At 37.6% G+C, this 15,246-nt stretch overlaps 1 protein-coding gene and 1 long non-coding RNA gene across 6 annotated transcripts in view; one reads left to right on the plus strand and one right to left on the minus strand.

The window, feature by feature from the left end:
- LOC123383875 overlaps positions 1 to 15,246 on the plus strand; it is a 123,932-nt gene that overhangs the window by 84,443 nt on the left and 24,243 nt on the right. The window contains exon 4 of the long non-coding RNA XR_006594208.1: positions 10,791 to 10,874. This is a non-coding gene — a long non-coding RNA (uncharacterized LOC123383875). The remainder of the gene's footprint in view (positions 1 to 10,790; positions 10,875 to 15,246) is intronic.
- HEPACAM2 (HEPACAM family member 2) overlaps positions 10,147 to 15,246 on the minus strand; it is a 42,615-nt gene continuing 37,515 nt past the window's right edge. For 3 of the 5 annotated variants that reach the window (XM_045052378.1, XM_045052380.1, XM_045052381.1), the window contains one exon: positions 14,105 to 14,218. In XM_045052378.1, coding sequence (XP_044908313.1) covers positions 14,105 to 14,218 — 114 coding nt within the window. Of the gene's footprint in view, positions 10,818 to 14,104; positions 14,219 to 15,246 lie in introns of those variants that run through there. The other 2 variants (XM_045052377.1, XM_045052379.1) reach the window with 1 other exon arrangement.

Raw genomic sequence — 15,246 nt, forward strand, 5'->3', positions numbered from 1 at the left:
AATAGCGCTTGCCCTGACTTAGTTTGAAATGAAAATCTGATAGTTGGCTTTCCCTCTGTAACTTCCTTCAGCAATGACAGTAGAAAATGGTTTTATCACCCCACTTTATGGTGGGAAGATAGGAAGGGAAGAAAAGCAATAGGAGGCATTTGTGTTTGTGCCTTTCCAAAGGTATGTCACGAAATGCTAATCCTTACTACCTTGCCACTTATGATGAAAATGCACTAGATGCAGAGGACATGGGAATCGAGTCTACCCATTGAAACTACTTCACACTTTTTTTTTAATTTATTTATTTTTTCAACGTTTATTTATTTTTGGGACAGAGAGAGACAGAGCATGAACGGGGAGGGGCAGAGAGAGAGGGAGACACAGAATCGGAAACAGGCTCCAGGCTCTGAGCCATCAGCCCAGAGCCCGACGCGGGGCTCGAACTCATGGACCGCGAGATCGTGACCCGGCTGAAGTCGGACGCTTAACCGACTGCACCACCCAGGTGCCCCTACACTAGTTTAAACAAGTACCCACTGCTTCAGAGATCTTTCAGAGTCACATTACACACACACACACACACACACACACACACACACACACACGCATACACACACACACATCCTTCAGCTGGGCCTTCTTGTTTCTATATAAATAAAGATCTCACTGACAACCTTCTGGGACCAGCTTGGTATCAGAAATATGAGTTAAAATTCTGGGTACCCAATTCCAGAACTTTCAAGAACACTGCCTTATCTTTTTCTCTCTGCAGATAAAGTAGTTTACATACAGGTTGGCTTCATACAATGGAAATATTGGCTGAATATGTACAAATATGTATATAGATGTTTACATATAGAAATACATGTATTTGTACGTATATATGTGTATATATTATGTACATAGCAAGACAGACATACTCCTTTTGATTATAGTTTGTTGATTCTGCTCAAAAAATTCTCTACTTTTTCTAGTTACCATCTGAAAAGTGAAAACCACCTGAGCACTAAACAAATTAAACAGTTGATTAAACAGTTCCATGACTGTTTAATTCCAGAGAGCTTAGAGGCTTTAGCTGGGGACATTGTAAATAAACACATGGCTTCATGAAGCCTCTCATAAAATTTCACAAAAAAAATCTTTGCTGGATTGGCTGGGAGAGAGCTGAGAGAGAGACACAGATATTTATTCATCACTTAATGACTTTGAATGGGTGACCTAACTTCTCTGAAACTCAGTTTGTTCATCTATAAAGTAGGGATAATGCTTTATAAAGTTATTCTTACGATTAAGGAAGAATATACATATACACACATATATGTATATATGTACATATACATACACACATACAGGTATATATATTTGAAGACTATATATATTTAAAATATATATATTTGCCTTTTTAAAATTGAAGTATAGTTGACACTCAAAGTTATATTAGCTTCTTTCAGGTCTACAACTTAGTGATTTGACAACTCTGTAGATTATGTTATGTTCAGCGCAAGTGTAGCTACCATCTGTTACCATACAATGCCACTGCAGTATCACCAACTATATTCCTTATGCTGTGCCTTTATTCTTGTCACTTGTTCTTTCCATAACTGGATACCTGCACCTCCCATTCCCCTTCACTTCTTTTTGCCCATCCCCCCCAAAGTTTCTGCTTTATTTGTTCATTTGTGTTGGTTTTTAGATTCCACATATAAGCGAAATCACATGGTATCTGTCTTTCTTTCTTTGAGTTATTTCACTTAGCATAATGCCCTCTAGGTCCATCTATTTTATTGCAAATGGCAAGATCTTGTTCTTTTTTTATGACTGAATAATATTCCATCACACACACACACGCACACACCTACACACACATCCCACATCTTCTTTATCCACTCATCTATGGATGGACACTTGGGCTGCTTCCAATCTTTGCTATTGTAAATATAATGCTGGAATAAACATTGGGGTACATGTATCTTTTTGAATTAGTGTTTTAGTTTTCTTTGGGCACATACCCAGGAGTGGAATTATTGGATTGTATCGTATTTCTATTTTTATTTTTGAGGAATATCCTACTGATTTCCACAGTGCTTGCATAAATTTACATTCCTACCAAAGTGTACGAGGGTTCCTTTTACTCTACATCTTCTCCAACATTTGTTATTTCTTGTCTTTCTGACATTCTGACAGGTGTAAGATGATGTCTTATGGTTTTGATTTGAATTTTGGGGGAGAATATATTTTAAGTACCTAGCAGAAGTGGGCATCTATTGCAACAATAAATTAATTAAATATATCTATGAAAGCCCTCTTCTTCAATTAGTCTTGTGGGTTCCAATTTAATGTGTTTTAATTCAACTTCAATTCAATTCAGTTCAATGACATAAACTTTTAGCCATAAGAAGCAAGACCCCAGTTATTTTATATCTTTGACTAACCCTTCTGACTAACCTTGCAGTTGCCATGATAGCCAATACCCCATCCTTTCTTGGTGACAGAGGCTTCTTTACTCCAGGTTTCACCCTTCCTCCTCCTTCCATAGTCCAGTAGGAGAAATGGCCAGGCCATTTAAGCCAAATATCTATACATTCTGCTGAAGAAAAAAAATTCTGGGTTTCAGCAATAAAATTTTGTTTTAAATATCTTGATATTTATCTCTGGATCTTGATGTCCTTCTGTCTTGGCCACGGTTCCTCTCACGTGGCCAGAACCACATGGTTAGTTCAGAATCCTCCTTTCAGGAAGTCCTGGGCCATGCCCAGAGCCACCAGCTGATACGAATGTTCCCTGTTCACATTCTCTGATTTCTACCTTCCAGGATCCAGTTTGGGAGCGGGAAGAAAGAAATTAAAGACAGGAATTAAAACAAGGAGAAATGAAATTGGGGGGGGGAGGGGAGGAAGGAAAATCAGAGGAAAGGCACCAGTAAAATGGAGAAAAAGAAAAGAAAGTAATTGAAAAGGACAGAACAATGTTGAACAAATGGAATTTCAGTCAAATAAATGATTTATACTGTTAGGCTCTCCTTATATAAATTTTTTCTTTTATGTTATTGTTTAAACATATATAGCAAGAAGTGCAAATTTATGTAAAGTAAAAAACAAAAAAAATTAAGCCTCTCCACCCACTACTCCTTTCTTCTTTCCAGTAGTTGTTACCATTGATAATTTAGTATGTTTTCTACTGAATATTTTCTTTGCATAAAGAAATAATGTTTCTATTCACATAAAGAATCATACCATAAAAACTGACCTGTGATGTACTGCTTTTCAGCTAATAATATGTATAGAACTTTCCCCCATGTATTACATATAGATTTATATCTTTGCTTTTTAAGAGTCACAGAGTGACCTAATTCTATTTGACCAGTATTTACCTGGTCACCCATTGATAAGTGTTTAGGCTGGCTTCCTGTTCTCTTCCTTTAAACAGATAATTTAAAAAAGAAAAAAAAATCCAAAAATGTTCTAGAAAATTTTTGAATATTTTACTGACATAATAAGTTTTTGGCAATGCTATAGTATGTATAATTACTAATCGGTGCTTACACTACATAGTGCTGCATAAAAATGATAAGGGTACATGTGAGGTGACATGCTGAGTTCTTAAATGAGAAAACAAACCTTTTATGTCTAGTTCCTTGTTCAGTTATTTAAGCAAAGGCAGCAGCTTGGTTAAGATTTCGATCTGACATTATCTGCCTGCTAAGAAGAAAGAGATATTTTTAGTAAGTTAATAAAATCATAGGCTATGGAATTTTAAAAAATTAAAGAGCTTGTTTGGTCATGTCCTCTCATATACAGATTAAACAATGGTGGCTGGGCACAAGAAAACAGTGTTTGGTTTTGCATGGACATGTACACTCACATTTTGCTAATATCAATTCTAGGTTTGTAACCTAGTAACTAAATATTATTTCATTTATTTAAAATTATTTCACCCATTGTCTTGTATGGGTAAGTGGACATGACCAGGGCTCCTACAGAGTTTTGTGAGTAGCACCATGAGCCTGTGTAAGAGACTTGGACATTATCAAGGCAGCTGCCCAGCAGGGGTGATACTGGCACTGATAATCTTGAAGAGTAAACAAGAATTTTCCAGAAGACAAAGAGGCAGATCATGGAGGTTTTTCCATGTATAGTATGATATTTTTATTGTTCAAATTGGGACTTTTTGAGAGTAGATGGCTTAAAACAAATGCAATTTTAAGTATGTATGTTGGAAAAGTGGGGAGGTGATGAACAATTTCCTTCATGATATGGGAAACTAAATCAAGGATGGATATGGAATCAAGCAAATGTCTTTGTCTATCAACATCCAATTATGACTATAGACAGGTTAGCCTCTACTACTGAGGGCTTTATTTTTTTTAAATTTTTTAATGTTTATTTATTTTTGAGAGACAGAGAGAGACAGAACATGAATGGGGGAGGAGCCAAGAGAGAGGGAGACACAGTATCAGAAGCAGGCTCCAGGCTCTGAGCTGTTAGCACAGAGCCCAACGCATGGCTCGAACTCATGAACCATAAGATCATAACCTGAGCCGAAGTCAGATGCTTAACCAACTGAGCTACCCAGGCGTTTACCACTGAGGGCTTTAAACTAAGAATCAGAACTTGCAGTTGGTAAATTTTTTAATATGAAAAATCATAAAGTTAAAAAAGTGAATTTAATTTAAAAATATATTAAGTTATATGTTAATTAGACTAATGAAATTTCTCTAAAATAGAATTGTCTGAGACTATGTGGTTTTAGATGGTGGTCATTGTAAACACAGGAACCTCCTTCACCAGAGACAAAAATATATAGGACCACCCTCTTTCTTAGATATTTATGGATACACAAGGATAAAATTCATATTTAATTTTTCTCTCACATTGTCTTTTTAAAGTATGCCCAGAGTATCATTAAAATCTCTTTCCAGGTTCTCTTGATTCTTAACCTTCCTTCGCTTCTCTTTGATCTCCTGAAGTTGGTATTTCCAAGGGTGTTTCCATCTGTTTGCTCTTGATCTCATCCTCTTGCGTTCATTTCCACTTGTTCCTCATTTCCCTAACAACTTCAATTCTATTCAGATGTCCACTGTTCTCACACCCAGGCATGTGCTTCTGGGAGTATTGACTTCATCTTCATGTCCAGGGGAGTAAATTCTGAGTACTGTATCAATCAAGATAATCTCATACTTCTTGCCAGTAGTCCCTTTAGGAAAGGACATGTGGTATAGCCAAGGAAACACTACTGGAATTCTGGTGGAGACTGCTGGGAAAGGTTTCTTTATACTAAAAAAACAAAGCAAAACAAACAAACAAACAAAACCTAGGAAAAGGTGGCTTTTTCCATGTTCTGGAGTTTGTGGTGTCTGGATGTAATTTCTGCAATTGCTGCAGCCATCTGTAACCATGAGAGCAGAGTGGAGAAATGGAGGAGAACTTGGGTTCTTGATGATGAGAAGGAAATCTAGGAAGAGCAGATAAAAAAGGGGGCCAGCCAGATGTCTGAGACTGGATACTCCCCTTACATACTTTTGGCTTCTGGAATCTTGCTTGCCTCCTTTGTCCACTGACTGCCCACGTAGCACAACCGATAGGTTCCCCCCATTTTATTTCTCTTTGAGTCCCTTTAATCCCACCCATAAAAGGAGGCCAGCACCAGGTCAGCCTTTGGAGGTGACTCTGCTGGGCCAGCACTGGTGCGAAATAAACAGTCTTTTCTGATTCCCCGAGTGCGTGTGGCTTGTCTCTTCCTGGGCACTAACTGTTTGCTGTAACAATGATACTCTTGAGTCGTTAAATTAACCATTCCTGGAGTCTACTTTGCATCTCAACTTCCTGTCATTTGAGATGATAAATTATTCTAAGTCAGTTTTAGTCAGAGTTTTCTGTTATTCACTGCCAAAGGCATTGTAAGATTCAAATTTATTTCTTAAATCTAGACCTCTTCTCAAAGTTCTCATCCTGGATATGCAACTGTTTATCAGACATTTCTATTTGGAAACCTTAACTAGTCCTGACAAGTGACCTGTGGGTCATACACTAGTTATTTTATAAGTAATAAGGATAAAATTTTGTAGATACAGTTGTACTTTCACAACTTGTCTTCCTGAAGAACAAAACAGTTTAAGGTCTCAGTGAACTGTAGGAAAAATAACTCCCAAAGTTATCAAGTGCCCCTGAGAATCAGTCTCAGAGAAACTTGGTTATTGGAAACATAATAATTTATTTGCTTTCTATGAATGTGGTCTTCATTAAATATGCAGAGGGCAGGTAATCTAATTCAGTACAACTCAAAAAACATTTATTGTCTGTATTCTAAAGCACATATGTCGGGATGGATGCCATATGGGACACTCAAAAGAATATGTGATCCTGAGAGTCTCTGAAGTGTCAACCTCCTGGGACAACTGCTTTATGTAGAATTTAAGGAGCTGACAGCTCCAAAGCTTCAGAAATCTTGTCATTAACCTAAAGTGGAATTTTGCTGTAGGGAGGAAGCAATCTGCCAGTTTATGTCCTATTGTATGGCGAGCAGTTGAGTTGTCATCTTCCCTAGGAGTATATTCAAGTGAGAAAGTTCTGACCCGAAAATGAAATAAACTGTTTGCTGGGGAGCCAATAGTATTTGAAACTAACGAAGTTCCTAAAGTAGGACTGACAGAAGAAAAGTTGGCGTGCCCTCTACTCCAGCATGCTCTGTCCAGAGAAATAATGTGGTACGTTGGAATTGACCCTGGACTTTGGAGCCAGAAGTGCGGTGTAGGGATCAGCTCTGCCACTCACTGGTTTGGTGATTTTCACAGTCTTTTAACTTCCTGAGTCTCTGTTCTTCATCTGTAAAATGGGCATGCTTATGATAGCCCACAAAGTTTATCTTGTGAAGATCAAGGTCAGTAATGGGTATGAAAGTGTTTATAAACCTCAAGGTTAACATGGTAATCCCAATAAACATTGTATCTCAGAGATGAGAAGGACAGAAAGTAACAGTGTTAAATCCAAGTGCTATGTCTGATTTCCATGTCTGCTTGCGAGAAAGAAAGCTTTGCTTTTTTTACAGCTTCATGAAACTAAAACATATACATTCATGTATATTTGAACGTGAGCTTTAGAGGAACATATAAGAATCACATAGGAATCCACAGGCATACACAGTAATATAGAAACAGAAAATAAAAACTTCCTAAAAACAAATTAAATCTTTAATAATATATATAAATACTACCCATATGCCATGTACTGTGTTATCACTCAGTTTTATTATTTTAACAAAACCTCATAAGGTGCTATGATCTTGTAAAACTGATCACATGGACTATCTTTGAGTGTACGTGTGCAGTTTGTTTTAACTGAAATTGTCTTATTAACATGGAAACACAGAAATGGTCAGAAAAACAAGGGAAACTATGTTTTATTCATAAGTATTTTATTTTTCTTTGTTTAAAAGTCTATCTGTAGGATATACTCTTTAATGAATACCAGGAATATAATTCTATTCCAAGTGAGAAGCAGTAATGTAAAGGTAAACATTTTAACAAGAGCTCAGCTAAGATTATGTTTAGTAATAAGGAAAGAACTTCAGGCTGGTTTTTAAAGATTAATTTGTTAATTAGGTAAACACCTGGGTTTGGTTCATCACTTCCCTTGGAAACTTGATTAATTTATGAGATTTTCATTCCCATTTACTAACAAAAGCAGTGAGTCATCCAGTGTCACACACCAATGACAGCAAAAGTTAATTGGATTCTAGATCCTTGTGCATTTCTCCCTTCAGCAATTCCTTGTTGCTTTGAGTGGAACCATGCTCTCAGAGAGTCTGTGTGTTTGTGCAGGGGAGAGAGAGCAATACAGAAATGAGAGGCATTACAAGTGGTTGGAAAGTGAGTTGGAAAAAACAAAAATATGTGTTTGTGTCTCCTTTGGTTTGTGGTAAGATACTCTGGAGGGATACACAAAGGTAACCAAACCAAAAACACAAATCAAGAAAAGGAATGCAAACACCTGCCTTGGTGCATATGCTTTTTATAGGACTTTGGTGTGAATCATGGGAGTGTATGATTAACTATTGTAGAAAAGGCTGTATAAGATGGTCTGTGGTTTAAAGTGTTCCAGGGCTGGGTCTTGGGAGGGGAACACAGAGGTACAGCTGCAGCTCATTGTAGTCAATCTGGTCTCCAAGAAAGAGATGCTTGGGCATGTGGGGGTGGGGTGGGGGAAGGGGATTCGAGATGGAGAAAGGAGGGGAGAGGCAGATGGACCTGTGAGGAGTGGTGGCTGGGAAAGCTACTGTCTCCCAGCCCTGCGATGGGGCTGCAACCTTTCTTTGGCTCTGACAGTTACATCTTGCATTCAGTTTAGAAGTACCTCCTCAGACATCTACCTGTATATGCCGTGTGATCTTGGCAGTATAAAACAATACTAAGAGATGAAGGGGAATTCATCATGCTGGTTATTAACACCATTTCTGCTTTCAGCTTGCCTTTGTAAACTCACATTGTTCCTTCATCCTGTTTTCTGTATCAACTTTATTTTTTTGGAGTATTTTCTTGTTACATCATGCATTTATATGAGCTGAATCATATAAACCATAAATCCTTCCCAGAGCTGGAAGGTGTATGAACGAATACATGCATAACTAATCTAGGAAAATGTTAATAGGCTATTTCTGAGAGAGAATACAAGTGATTTTATATTATTTTTCTAGACTTATTGAGATATAATTGACATATAACATGGTATATGTTTAAGGTGTGATGATTGGTACATGCATATGTTGTGAAATAATTTACCACAATAAGGTTAGTTAACACAACCATCACCTCACATGACTGCAATTCTTTTTTTGCTGTTCTTGTGAGAACGTTTAAGATCTACTCTCTATGGGTGATTTTAGGTATCTTATGGTTAGCCTTCTGCATTTCCATGTATGTACATATACTATATGTATATTTACGATGGGCATTACTTCTTTTTCTAATTAGATAAAAACAGTTTTTACCAAATGCAAAAGAAAATATTTGTGGTGGGAGTGGTGGACTTTTCCAGCAGAAAAAATGCATAAGGTGGCAGAGAAAGAAGGCCAGAAAGGGGCTGTGGGCTGTCTTAATTTTCCTTTTAGCATCCGCTTCTGTGAAAACCCGGAAAGTACAGTGTAAAAATAGTGGTTCAGTTGAAACACTTTGAAAAAGAAGTGTATAAAATAATAGTGTACAATAATAATAGTTTCAAGTCAGTAAATACAGGCGTATATCTTCTTTTTTAATAGTTACAGTGTGAACCACTGCATGGATCTAATGTCATTTAAAACCCCCCGATTGTTGAATATTTGGGTTGTTGCTACCTTTATTTGGCCAAAATGAAATCTTAAAGTGTGGCACTGCCAGGTCAGAGTGTTTGTAGCCAATGTCATTACACACAAATATCCATCTTTCGTCTTCCAGATCCACCACACTCAGATGACCTTACTGTCCCCACTCCCTGGGCCTCTTGCATCCTGCCCAGCTGCCTTGTGCTACTTTGTGTACTTACTTCTCTCTAGGCCTCAGACCACCTTCCCTTCACAGTTTCTGCAACCTGATGCTTGGTCATCTGGTAGTTTTATATGGTACCATTTATCTAGCAGTCTTGCCTCATGACAATTGGTATCTGAATCAGTTATTTCACTTGGAGGTTGTAAATTGGTGTTTTCTGATTCTACCACTTGGTCTCTAACTGATTTTTAAAAAATGCTTATTTATTGAGAGAGAGAGAGAGAGAGAGAGAGCGAGAGAGAGAGAGAGCACAAGCAGGGAAGGGGCAAAGAGAGAGGGAGAGAGACAATCCCAAGCAGGCTCTGTACCATCAGTGCAGAGTCCAATGTGGGGCTTGATCATGACCTGAGCGGAAATCAAGAGCCAGCTACTTAGCTGAATGAGCCACCCAGACACCCCTCTGATTTTTTTAATACAGCAATATACAAGTAGGGAGATCTTTCCCATAATCAGCAATTCAATAAAGTAAAAATTTCAAGCCTGAAAAAAAAAAAAGCAATGAAAGAGCAAGATTCTTATTTTAGTAGCTCTCTACCATCTATACTTTATTGCACATTGAGAAACAAGGATAAAAAATCTAATTGTACAATCTGACTTTTATGTAAAAATTTTGCCCTACCAGACAAAGAATCAAGGCCATATAAAAGCAAAACCAGAATAATTTATTTGAATTCATCTTTCCTTGAACAAAAATAAAAATGTCATTTCCTTCAGTGTTTTCTTTCTTTTCGAAAAAGCCATTGGTAATTGACAACCTAGGAGAAGGCAAGTCTTGCTGTTGTGATGGTCACCCTTATTCTGTGGTACAAATAGCAAGAAGGAAGTTTGGGAATAATATTTTTTAAAATTAGTATAGTAGTTTGGCATGAATGAGAATTTAATAAAACAAAGCCTGCTGGAAATTTTACAAACATGAAGTTTCCACATTTGTCACTCAAATAGGATACTCAATGTTGTTGAAAGTGGAAGTATAGATTAGAACTAATTGAGCTTTTTAGAGAAATTTGATATGAAAAGAGTGATTGGAAAGTCCCATCTTTTTCTTCCTCTCAGTCAGCATGATAAAGACTGTCCACTGAGAACTATTTTCCCACCATGTTCCTCTGTAGCACAATGCATTGTGTGTATGCTGGGAAACCTTCAGTCCAGTTTTATAAATGACTATATTTTGCATTGAAAAGGAGTAATGAGTAAGAGGTATTGGGCTTGATTTCTTCACTGATTCCGGGTGAATATACATTTCCACTTTTTTTCCTCAAAATGTTCCTTCATTATTTCACTCCAGTGCACAGCTTTACTCAAGAATGCTCACCTGGCAAAGAGATGTTACAAGATGCATAAAATATTCTACAGATTTCCAGTTCCCCAGGTAGAGGAACCTTAAACTCTTTTATTCCTTTCAATAGCTGCAAATAACGAGTGTTTTAAACTAGTTCAAGAAAATTACATTTATAAGCCAGTAAGTGTAAAGAGTAAGCAATCACTGAATTCTGTAGATAATTTCCTTTTGAAAGTAAAGGTTTAGTAAAAGGTTTACTTACTCAAATGACTCAACAGCCAAGTCATGTGTTTATAATTTTTTTTAAATGTTTATTTATTTCTGAAGGGGAGAGAGACAGGGCGTGAGTGGAGGAGGGGCAGAGAGAGAGAGAGAGAGAGAGAGAGAGAGAGAGAGAGCATGAATGGGGGAAGGGCAGAGAGAGAGACAGACAGAATCTGAAGCAGACTCCAGGCTCTGAGCTGTCAGCACAGAGCCCAACACGGGGCTCGAACTGACAAACTGCAAGATCATGACCTGAGCAGAAGTCAGACACTCAACCCACTGAGCCACCCAGGTGCCCCGGCAGTCATGGGTTTAAAACAAACTGTGCCTGGAGCATTCCATGAGGTCAACAGATAGCATTTAAATAAATGTACCCATCAGTTCAATAAACAAATAACAGCTGAGTACTAAGATACAAAAACAGGTCAACTTACCAATTTGTTAAACACCAGTCCAATTAGGTAACAGACACATGCAGTAATGAAAACAACACTGCTAGAATAATCTAAGAGCCAAAGAAAGAATTTTTTGGCTGTCTTTTCTATTACAGAAGCAACTGTCAAACAGAGGTACAAAAAAGCAGTAAGTTATTTTTCTTTACCCAGAGTTGGCACCTTCACTTTGGGAATGGGGGAATGAGAGAGATTCACTAACCACCTGTAATACTACATTATTCACAAAATTGATCGTTAAGTTTAACTGGACTTAAAGAATAAAGTGATAGGCAGTCAGGAGAGAAAAATAGCCTCTGTATGTTTAGGGAATACTTGCTTTATTGAGGAATATTTATTCTACTAAGGACCATGAGTCTTTAGATAAAATAAACAAACAAGAGTCCACTAAACTATGGAATCCTTAAGAGACTGAGCCTTACTTAATCTCTATCCTTAGCAGATAGTTAATAGTCTGGAAATGTTTATAGATTGGCTGTATATAAAATAAGTGTATAACAGTTTCCAATGAAAGAAAAGAAAGCACTGTACTTGTTCATTGTTAAAATTTAGAATAGGTAAAATAAGTCTGTATTCAAGGAAAATGAAACTTTAAAAAATGTTGGCTCCCCTTTAGTATGAGTTGGAAGAAAGGGAAAAGAAGGAAATTTTAAAAGAGATTTTAGAGAGAAGGGAGACAGTTTTTCCAGAGAGAGAAGAAAAAAGAAGGAAAGATTCAGAGAGGCAGACGTCCAAGGATGGAGGTGAAGGAAAAGAGAGTCTTTGGAAGACAAAGACACACAAAGGGAAGCCAAGAAAGACTAGGAAGACAGGAAAGGAGGTGAAAAGAGGCCATGGAGATGGGGAGGGGGACAGGGGGTGTGAACTTGGGTTCTGGGGTTGCTGCCCCTTGAGGGAGCATGTCCTCAATAGCAGTTTCGAATAGTCCTTTATGTGCTAGAAAAAAAAGCATTTCTGCTTTATTTTCAACCTTCCAAGTTTATTTCTGAAATAAAGTTTTATATTCCCAAGAAACCCTAAAGATATTGCTCATGTCTGAAAGCAGTCTAGTTTCAGAGGGTGATTTTCTTTTTTAACTTAGAGATAGTGTTTTTCCCCCCCCCACACAAACCAACCCAATCATTTTATTTTGTGTTCTGAAACTGTAGCTGCCATATTCTACAGTTTTGTAAATAAATCAGCATTTATTTTATATTTGGGAGCTTTAAAAGATAAACCTAAAGTTTTCATTTGTTTTGTTTGCCTTCTAATTGGAGAAAATAGATAATGCAGAGTGAAAGACATATAGAAAAACACATGAATTTAAATAGGATAACATTTTTAATTGGATATAATCTCAAAATTGGGAAGCAGATATACTCTGAAAACTCTTTCTGTTCCTTATATGTAACAAAGAAAAATATCCCTTATTTTCTATTCCAGAAGTAAAGAGAGTCAGGTATCATTTTTGAGAGGTAGGGTTTTGTTTTTTTTTTTTAACTGTCATGGAATAATAGTCCAACTCTTGTGTTCTACTAGATTAATAATATAATTCTTTAAAACATTTTCTTTTCTTTTCAAACCGTAAGTTCCTAGCTCTGTCAGGGTCTGCTTCTAAATTACCTGACTCCCTTTACTCCAGGCACCCTGGGTCAAGAAGGAGTACATGGATGGGTCTTCTGAGATGTCTCACCACTTAGCCCTTAAATGACTACAGAGTCCCCCCCTGCCACCCCCAGGACTGGTCTCCTCCTGCTAAGATGATTTCCCATGCATTCATCCACTGCTAGCTGTTATTTTTGGTATTTATCCAGAGGTGTGCCTGAATTACTTTGCTAGCACTGTTTCTTTTGCCAGAGGGGAAGTTCCTGCCGTGTGGTTATTGATGTTCTTTTCAAAGTCAATAAATGACAAATAAAGAAACGATGGAAGATGATTTGTGGCAGTTATGCCTGTGGGCAACTACAGCACAAAAAAGGGAAGTTCATTTCATTATTTCAAAAAGCTGTAGGCTTAGTTTCTCCCTGGCTGGGAAGGGAGGGCAACTCCTTAGTGTCAGCCCTGAGGTTAACTAGATAAGTAGTTTCCTGGCTTTGGCCTCAGCTCAGGTTTTATCCTCCCTGGGCGTGAGGCCAGTCCTTGCTGTGATTCTGTTCACTTGAGAGTAGACTACTTTGAATCTGTAAGAGGTTGGGCATTTGATGATGACAGAGCTGTGCATATTTTGTAGGTTTTTTTTTTTTTTTTCCTGGTCCTATTTGTAGTAACAGATCATTGGCTCCAAAACCACCACAGTCATTGGAAAATCATCAAGATAACCAAAAATGGCTTGCAAACCTGCCTGAAAATCTCTTTCATACCCAGATGTAGATTCACTGGGGGAAACACGGGATTCCAGAGCTCTGCGCCTAGTCCACTGGCCCAAGTGCACAATCCTAGGAGATACTTGTGTTTATCTATTTTTTCCCTAAAATTATTTTCCAGTGGGGAAATTTCTTCAAATGTACAGAATCTGTAATTTCCTGTTTTAATTTATTTCTTCTGAGTTTTTCAATAAATTCTGGGGAAAGCAGGAACTGAATGCTGAGCCTCTCCAAAGTAGCATCACCAAATGCAAGTTCATACTTACTCTGGACAGTCGTGCTGTTGGGCAGGGATGTGCTGAATGACTTCGTAAATTGTACTGTTCAAATCTTGTCCTGATACACCGTCAGAGGCTGGAACAGACCTGCTTGGCATCTAGAAAATGTGGCACATTAAAAAAAAATTAGCAGACCAGTAAATAGCGTGTCTACTCTACTGCATGGTTGAAAACAATTGGAAGTAGTGATGATTAGAGAACTAGATCTGGTTATCTTCCCTACGATGTTCATTTCTCCTTGCTACAGTTTCCTGCACTTACCCTATGGTAGTTTGTGTGGCAGCATAGCTATGAAGTCAGAAGAGGAAGAGCTTGACAAAAGCTATCGCTTTTTTTTTCTTCATTTAAGAAAAAGAGCTGGCAGTACTGTAAAGGAAATATAATAGAAAGAAAAAATAGCAAAAGAGAAGATATCAGGATAGCTTAGAACCAGAGAGCATATATGATTATCTTTTATATTACATCTCAGTTAGCTTTTTGACACTACTTGCCAATTATACACGCAAGGATGGTTGAATAGAAAAAATAATGCACAACCAAAAGCCCTGATCACACTGCAAGTTAGTAAAGACAAGTACCAAGAAATATAGAACACAAAAGGAGATGTTTTGGTTTGAATGCAGTAGTGGGTTCTAAAAACTGCAGGCTTGGAAGAATGTGGAAAGTATTGTAGTATATTTCTGCCTGGTAAAAGCCAACATGCATTTTTATTAAAACGGGCATTCATGTTTTATTAACTCCCCTTTCTTGTATCCGATAATGTTCTTTTTCCCTGTAAACATTGCATTCCAATTAGTTAGGTAAAGTCTGGTTCCCCTCCTCATCCCGAGCTATTCCGATTTTCATCACATTTCCTATTTTCAGGCCTCCCTGTTTATACAGCTCCACCTAGAGGACTCTTGCCCTTGATAAATCATCTGACAACTCATTCCAGTTTAGCCTGCTATGTTACATTGGAACATCTTAGCTTTGTGTTTTCTTTGGAAACTGTTTCCATTCCACTTGCTAAAGTTCTCAAAGCACAGCCCTAGGATATGTGATTCATCCTCTCATTTATGTGCCAAGGAGATTTTGGTTTACAGTTTGTACAGATGACCCTTGCACAAATCAGCTTTGAACTGTGCAG

This window comes from Felis catus, chromosome A2, assembly GCF_018350175.1.
Source record: "Felis catus isolate Fca126 chromosome A2, F.catus_Fca126_mat1.0, whole genome shotgun sequence".
Lineage (NCBI taxonomy): Eukaryota > Metazoa > Chordata > Mammalia > Carnivora > Felidae > Felis > Felis catus.